This window comes from Saccostrea cucullata, unplaced genomic scaffold, assembly GCF_032062105.1.
Source record: "Saccostrea cucullata isolate Sc308-1 unplaced genomic scaffold, CSIRO_AGI_Scuc_v1 ctg13813, whole genome shotgun sequence".
NCBI classification, from domain to species: Eukaryota; Metazoa; Mollusca; class Bivalvia; order Ostreida; family Ostreidae; genus Saccostrea; species Saccostrea cuccullata.
Window position 1 is genome coordinate 7,544 of NW_026920080.1, and position 8,769 is coordinate 16,312.

General features: G+C 35.5%; 1 protein-coding gene across 1 annotated transcript; it reads left to right on the top strand.

Annotated features, from left to right (window-relative positions):
- Positions 1-298: 298 nt before the first annotated feature.
- Positions 299-8,000, top strand: LOC134242943 (protein ced-11-like; the record flags this gene model as incomplete). The annotated part of the gene is made up of 9 exons (XM_062725149.1): positions 299-547; positions 2,919-3,103; positions 4,113-4,365; positions 4,883-4,967; positions 5,084-5,151; positions 5,257-5,394; positions 7,089-7,232; positions 7,383-7,616; positions 7,826-8,000. Coding segments are annotated over exons 1-9 (1,333 nt in total), but the record flags the coding sequence as incomplete, so codon positions are not given.
- Positions 8,001-8,769: the final 769 nt, after the last annotated feature.

An 8,769-nucleotide genomic window follows, 5' to 3' on the forward strand; every position in this document is an offset into this window, starting at 1 on the left:
GTTTAGAACTTTTAACTGGCATTCCACAAGACCTGGAGAAGTTCAATGAAATCCAAAGGATTTTAAAATGTAAAGATTCCTAGAAACACTGAGAAGCATTACTTATTAAAATTAATGATTAGCTGACACTTGAAAAGAAATTTTTAAAATTAACTATTTCCACTTGATTCACTTATTTACAATTTAAAACAAATGAACAATGTTTTGTTCACATAAACTTTATTTTTCTCCATTTTTCGTGTACCCAGATTTTTTTTCTTCGAGGTCTTCCTCACACCAGATATTAATAATGATTTATAGAATTTGTTCTCACAGTTCAGTCATTGGCTATTGTTACCCTCTCCATGTATTTGAGTGTAAGACTGTCAATCTATTTTTGTAGGGGCTGAGTTATCCAGTGGACAAGGACTTTGTGATCGGGAAGAAATGTGACCTGAATCACCTTCTTTATAAACTGACCAGTCTGGAAGCTCTTGTGTCCTCTTATGACCTCTCTATGAACTCTACTGGACAGTTTGTGTGTGACAAACCTACTGCTGAAAGGAAGGTCTACAAATAGATTTCTGTTTATAAGCAGATAAACTTCATGATTTTTAGCTCTACTGGTCAGAGACCAGAAGAGCTTATGCGATAGTAATGCGTCCGGCGTCCGTCCGTCTGTCTGTCTGTCTGTCCGTCCGTCTGTCTGTAAACAATTTTTCAAAACGCTACTCCTCCTACAATTTTAGTCTGATTTCAATATTACTTGGCACACAAGTAGACTACACTAAGATACATAGAATAGTGCATGGGTTTTTAATTTCGATGAACGGTGTTGCCATGGTTACTAAAAATAGAATTTTCTGTGAAATTCCTTAAAAACGCTACTCCTTCTACAGTTTTGGTCTGATTTCAATATAATTTAGCACACAAGTAGACTACACTAAGATACATAGAATAGTTCATCGGTTTTTGATTTCGATGAACGGTGTTGCCATGGTTACTAAAAATAGAATTTTCTGTGAAATTCCTTAAAAACGCTACTCCTTCTACAGTTTTGGTCTGATTTCAATATAACTTGGCACACAAGTAGACTACACTAAGATACATAGAATAGTTCATCGGTTTTTGATTTCGATGAACGGTGTTGCCATGGTTACTAAAAATAGAATTTTCTGTGAAATTCCTTAAAAAACGCTACTCCTTCTACAGTTTTGGTCTGATTTCAGTATAACTTGGCAAACAAGTAGACTACACTAAGATACACAGAATAGTGCATCGGTTTTTGATTTCGATGAACGGTGTTGCCATGGTTACTAAAAATAGAATTTTCTGTGAAATTCCTTTAAAACGCTACTCCTTCTACAGTTTTGGTCTGATTTCAGTATATCTTGGCACACAAGTAGATTACACTAAGATACACAGAATATTGCATCGGTTTTTGATTTCGATGAACGGTGTTGCCATGGTTACTAAAAATAGAATTTTCTGTGAAATTCCTTTAAAACGCTACTCCTTCTACAGTTTTAGTTTGATTTCAAAATAAGTTGGCACACAAGTAGACTACACAAAAATACATAAAATAGTGCAATGGTTTTTGATAAGTACAAACCAGTAGAGTTACAGTCATGACAGAGACTTCTGGTTAATTGAAAATATTACAATGACCCAAATGCAAAATCCTATGCATGAAAGCATGCATAAGACAAGACAATAAGAACTTTATATTTAACTCAAACTACATTTTATTCAGTTATAAATGACATTAACATTTCATATAAAATGATGTTCTTTGAATAGATATGAAATTGTTGAAGGTTATGTATGGTTACAATTATTTTTATTAGCTCTACTGGTCAGAGACCAGAAGAGCTTATGCGATAGTAATGCGTCCGTCGTCCGTCCATCTGTCTGTCTGTCTGTCTGTAAACAATTTTTCAAAATGCTACTCCTCCTACAGTTTTGGTCTGATTTCAGTATAACTTGGCACACAAGTAGACTACACTAAGATACATAATTCTGTGTATCGGTTTTTGATTTCGATGAACGATGTTGCGGTGGTTACTAAAAATAGACATTTCTGTGGAATTCTTTCAAAATGCTACTCCTCCTACAGTTTTGGTCTGATTTCAATATAACTTGGCACACAAGTAGACTACACTAAGATACACAATTCTGTATATCGGTTTTTGATTTCGATGAACGGTGTTGCCGTGGTTACTAAAAATAGAAATTTCTGTGAAATTCTTTCAAAATGCTACTCCTTCTACAGTTTTAGTCTGATTTCAATATAACTTGACACACAAGTAGACTACAATAAGGTACATAATTCTGTATATCAGTTTTTGATTTCGATGAACGGTGTTGCCGTGGTTACTAAAAATAGAAATTTCTGTGAAATTCTTTCAAAATGCTACTCCTTCTACAGTTTTAGTCTGATTTCAATATAACTTGGCACACAAGTAGACTACAATAAGATACATAATTCTGTATATCAGTTTTTGATTTCAATGAACGGTGTTGCCGTGGTTACTAAAAATAGAAATTTCTGTGAAATTCTTTCAAAATGCTACTCCTTCTACAGTTTTAGTCTGATTTCAATATAACTTGGCACACAAGTAGACTACAATAAGATACATAATTCTGTGTATCGGTTTTTGATTTCGATGACGCTGTTGCCCTGGTTACTAAAAATAGACATTTCTGTGAAACTCTTTCAAAATGCTACTCCAAATAAAATTTTAGTCTGATTATAATATAAATGTGGCATGCAAGTAGACTGCACTAAGAACATAAAGAGACTTAATCAAGGATCATTATTCTATTTATTGCTGTTGAAAAGTTTCAATTTCCAACTGCTTAAGTACTTTTCTCTTCCTTTGCTATAAGTACAAACCAGTAGAGCTTCAGTCTCGACAGAGACTTCTGGTATTTTGAAGGCCTTGAATGCCCTGATTTACTGGTCAGTTTTGACCTTTAACCCCTCACTGACCAGAGTTCTATGGAAGCAGTCTGACCAGCCGATGGTAATGGCTCTTGTAATCAGTATGATCTGGCACACACTGGCCACAAAATGGTGCAGCAGAGATTTGGACATCAAAAGACAGCTCAGTGATTCTGCTATGTAAATACTCATCATACTCATCATTATTAGGCTAATTATAATTAGCCATATACATGTATATGTATATGCATTTTATTTAATATGTTTTACGGCGTGACCGTTGAGGCGAGCGCAGTTGTACCATCAAAACACTTGAAAAATTGATCAGCCACTTCAAACATCAAGTCGCACGAGAATTTCGACTAGCTTTGACGTCACATGACGTCACGGAGCTCGTCGGAGCTTACGGAAACGGCCGAGCGTCTGTTTTAAACTATTGATCTAGCACAATTTCGGTCGAAAAACATTGCAGAGTTATTTTTTGTTTCTTTGAAAGATTTCTACAAACTGAAAGCTTTTTATGCTTTACGTTATTGTTTATTTATTTATCTATTTCACGGAAGCAACCGACATGACTTAATTAGCATATCGTCAAAATTTGTAAGTTTCCGGTGACGCCATTTGTATCATTTCCGAAGGGCAAGGTGAAAGCCGGTGTTGTGGCATGGGGGTATTTTTTTTAATAAGGTAAGGCAAAATCATTTCGTTAAGATTTCGGTAAGAAACACTGTTCCTTTATTTTTTTTTACTATTTTTGATTTATTCGCGCAAAAGACATTGGGTAGTGCAGGAATTCTGGGAATGTTGCACAGACAAATTTGGCTGACGTATGTACAGATTTCAATCCGAATTTCCTCTGTTCTTACACGTTAGTTTATTGAGCTCGCTTCGCGAGCGTCGCTTCGCGACGCTCGCTGCGCTCGCTATAAACTTATTTCTGTGACTTTATGTTCATTAGGACATTTTGTCAGTAGGATACACATAGAGATGCAGATGCCCCTTTTTAGCCAAAGGCTTAAAGAGCTTATGCTATGGCCACTTGTGTGGTATTCATCAACTTTTTAAAAAATGGCCAAATAATTTTTTGATGGCCTCCAGATAAGTTATCTGATGGCCGCCAGATATGTTTCATTCAACAAGGTGAGCTTCGTAATCTTTGATTACCTATGTTTATGATCTGGTATTATAGAGAGTTTGGAAAACAGGCTGTTAAATTATTGGACCTGAGCTACCAAGATTCATGCCTAACAGCCATTGCTTCATTAGATGAGAAACTACCAGAACTTAACAATAAAACCACCATAAAACTAGCCCACATTGCTCGGAATAAATTCTTCATTGCTCACAAAAGTTGTCAGAAATGGCTGCTTCAGCGTTGGCATGGTAACCTACTCATTAGAGAAGTGGATTATGGGGTGTTCAGACTACCCAACTGGTTCAAGGTTTGTAGACAAGACATATCCTTAAATCACTTTCAAAAGTTTATCAATTTCAATTTCATATTCCCAAACTGGTTTTTAAACGAAACATGTATGTGCATTTAATTAAGAATCCTTATCTGGATTCATTTGAGGTTTGTGACAAGATATGTGTTTAATTCAGTTTCTAAAGGGATTCAAGTTTTGTAGTCAAGACATATGTGTGGATCTTCAGTTCACATCTTTATGATATCAGGTCGTAATGAGTTGAAATTTCTTACAGTATAAAAGTAATGAGGTGTATTTCCTAACAGTGTAGAGGTGATGAGTTTTTCAAAATGTAAAAGTAAATTGTGTTCCTCTTAATCCCATGATTTGTAGGAATTCCCACACAGAGTTTGGTTGTAAAATGTTCTCTTTGGACTAGGTCTTGCAAAATTCTGTATGTAAGTTTTTACATGGAAAAATCCCAAGTCAAAAGTGACTCAGATATAATTTAATGATGATGATCGGGAGCTTATTAGCCTTCTTTTGCTTGTAGATATACATGAGTGTCTTTTTCGTCTTCCCCATGTTGTTTTGGATTACGTATGAGATTAAGAAAGACCCAGAAGCAAAAACGCCAGGTAACGTGTATACATATACTAGTATGTATTCCTTGTTTTAGGTTATTGTTTAGGTCCAAAATAAGTAAGGTTAAGTAGACCATTTCATCTGGTCTCTTTGTTTTGTTTTATTTCAGAAGAGGAAGAGGAAATGGAAATAGACCAAGTGGATAGTGAAGACATGATTCCTATGAAAATCAAATGGGTAGGCTGAGGACTCTTAGTACAGACTGTTGTAGATCTGAGAATTGCTTTTGTTTAGGATGATTATTCTTTTTATCTAAATTTATTTTGTAAATTTGATGACCAGAAAAGGAGTACAAAGGGACAGATGAAATACCAAATGAGGGAGATGTTGAATTATGGTCGACAAAACCTTAAGGTGCCCCTTTATCTACAGTTTTACTACCTGTGGAGTGCCCCAATCACCAAGTTTTATCTCAGTCAGGTAAGGAATAACCGTATGCAGTGTGAATGGTACATTTTATAATCACCTGTACATTGAACATATCAATGCAACATAATCAACTTTGGAGTATTTATTGGTAGGCTACTGACAAATAGGTTGATGTAACAGAGCTTTCTATAGTCTCATAATGTCAAAATTTTAAAAATTCTCCGTTAATTACAGTGATTTGCAAATACAAGTTAATACTGGGTCTGACATGTATTACTGTAAATCACTTTTTATTTGCGAGAACTTTATTTTCACATAATTACGCGAGACAGTGTGCTCGCGAAAATTTAATTCTTGCGTATAATAGTATTCCTTAACTCTTTTCCCCTTAATGCATTACATCCTTTACCCCTTGATGCCACCATTTGACACTATGCCCCATTTCCCTGATGCCACCATTTGACGCATACACACAACAACCCTAAATTAGCTCTGTGATTTCCCCTGTTTCTAAGTAAATTCAGCTCTAAATGATAGCCAATCATGTGTTTTACACATTAGGTAATGTTACTATAATTAGTGAAGTCACAGCTTGGTGTGAATTCACTTGAGATTTACCTGTGTGAAAACAATGGCACCCAGTCTGTTTACAAGAAGAAATTTGGCCTTGTCACAAGCAAAATTCAGCCTTAATATTGCATTTTATGTAACATACCTTGGATTGTATTAGCATTCACAATGTTTTTACATCAGTTCTAAAGTTGAATTTAATAGAAATAAAATTTTACAATGAAAATTAGAGAGGAAGAACATCATAGAATCTTTAACAAGAACAACAATGGCCGCCACAGATTTCCCATGTATTTTATGAGTACTAAATAATCTACTTTCAGCATTTTTTCATCAGGGCATTGATTTAGATAAAAACATGTATTAATTTATTTTCCCCAAGACTTTTGCAAGAAGTGGTCAACTAAATATATAAAATATTTATAAACATGCCTGCTTGAACATGATTGGAAGTTTAGTTGGCTCAAGTCTAAGATAATTACCTATCATTATTAATCTATCTTAATTATAATGAGCCTTTTAATTGGTTTGGTATTATATTTTAAGTTTACTGGTATATTTTATAGAAAATTTCTCTCATAGAAAGGATAATATGAAGATTAGTTGTGAAAAATTCATTTTACCTGGTTTCACCTATATATTGTTAATTGTAGATTAATTATTCTTAGAAAATTATATGACAATATGAAAGTTCAATCCATTCCCAAAACATTGATATATAATATGTGACACTTTGATGATGTTTAGGTACTTAATTAGCATGTTCTAAATGTAATGGTCAGTCATTTCAAGTCAGTCAAAATGGCTTCAGGGGGCAGCCAGATAAACACTCTAGGGAAATCGCAAGTGCGTCAAATAGTGGCAACAGGGGGAAAAGAGTTAAGATTATATAGAGCAATAACCATAATTCACGAAAATTTTGTCTTGCTAATCAAGAGTCAATGACTATCTTGCGAAAATAAGATGTCGCGAAAATTAAGTGATCTACAGTATATCAATAGTAAGGTTGTTTATAGCTTTTGAATGGATTACTTGTTTTTCTCCAACAATGCTAAGGGTTCACTTAGCCACTGTTATGTGTCCAGGGGTCTATTATTTTGCTCTGTTTGGATTGTTCACTGGATTTCTGAGATTGGTCACAGTTTGGTATCTTAATATTTATAAATGTATTTCAGTTGCTGTATATAATGTACCTGGCCTTGTTCAGTTATGCAGTCATTATACCATCGTGTGGAGATTTCTACATTGATCTTGTTGTGTATTTTTGGACTGCCATGATTTGGGTTGAAATCATCAGAAAAACCATCATCAAGAGAAAGGTACATATGTCTAATGTTAAACCATGCTGATTATTTAACATGAAAATAACTCTTTACAGTTGGAACTCTGAAGTTAACTCCTACCAGAATTCTGGTTTGCTGATTTTGTAGTGTTGACAAGTTTGGATCTTACTTTCTTTTTAAATTTAGGAATACAAAGAGATGAAGGTTTTCTGGACAGTGATAGAGATATGCCTGATTGGTTCCTTTCTGATCGTGATCGGACTGGTCAGAATCATACCAAAGTTCATCCCCTTCATCAAGTACACGACGGCTAAATTTGTCATGAGTTTGGGCCTCCTATACTTCTACTACAGGTTACTGAGTGTTTTCCTTCCCATCAGCCCCGTCCTGGGCCCTATGATGATCAGCTTCAGAGCTATGGTATGTGTAAAATACATCTATGCAAAATTGTGTGGCTATTTTAAGGGCTTGGGACACTGTGTTTGACATCCATGCCTCAGCTTTTCAATTAATTCAATGGAGACAAGCTTAAACCACCCCACACAAAGATACATCATTTTAGAGTTGGAAATGTAAGAAATATTGAGAATTAAACTGGTTTATGTTCACAAATGCTATGATTTTTTCAGATGAAGAAGGACTTTGTTACTTGGTTGAGGATGTTCCTGGTGTTTATGATTGCGGGGGGTATCACCATTCAGGCGACACTTTACCCTAACTTCCCCGCCTCAGAGGAGGGCATTGTGGGTACCCTAAGCAGGGCCTTCTTTGCAATGTTCCTCACAAAAATTGATGACCTTGACAGTATGTTTCAAACTTGTAATCTGTTAGATCTATGCAAACTTTTTATGCCCCCAGACTGAAAGATCCGGGGGGTATATTGTGTTTGTCCTGTCTGTCTGTTTGTCTCTCTGTCTGTCTGTTGTCAACTTTAACCTAGCCTATAACTTAGTGGGTGGGGTATGGCTTTCATATATCACAGGTGTATTCCTTGTGACAAAACCTTTCTTTGGTACCACCAAATTTGACCTCTTGACCTTGGAGTTTGACCTACCTTTACAAAAATATACCACACATTAACCTTAGCCATAACTTTTGAACAGTTTGAGCTTGGGCTTTCATCCTTCACATATGTATTCATTGTAACAAGACAGACCTTTCAGCTGGTATAAATAATTTTGACCTTGACCCAAGAGTTTGACCCACTTTTTAAAAACCTTGAACCTTGGTCATAACTTTTGAACAGTTAAAAATAGGGATTTCATATTTCACAGGTGTATTCCTTTTAACAAGACCTTCCTTTGGGTATGAAGTCTTTTGGCCTTGACCTTAGGAGTTTAACATGCATTTGAGAGAATTCATCCCTTGCCATAAGCTGCCATATGGGGGCGTCAGGTTTCACAAACACATCTTGTTTTCTTTGATTTTAAAAATCTTTTGTCCCAAGATGACCTACATGTATTGGAGGGATTTCGTATGTTTTTTAGCTCACCTCAACGAAGTTGGGGGAGCTTATGTAATACCCTCGGCGTCGGCGTCGGTGTCGGCGTTGGCGTCCCAGGTTAAGTTTTTT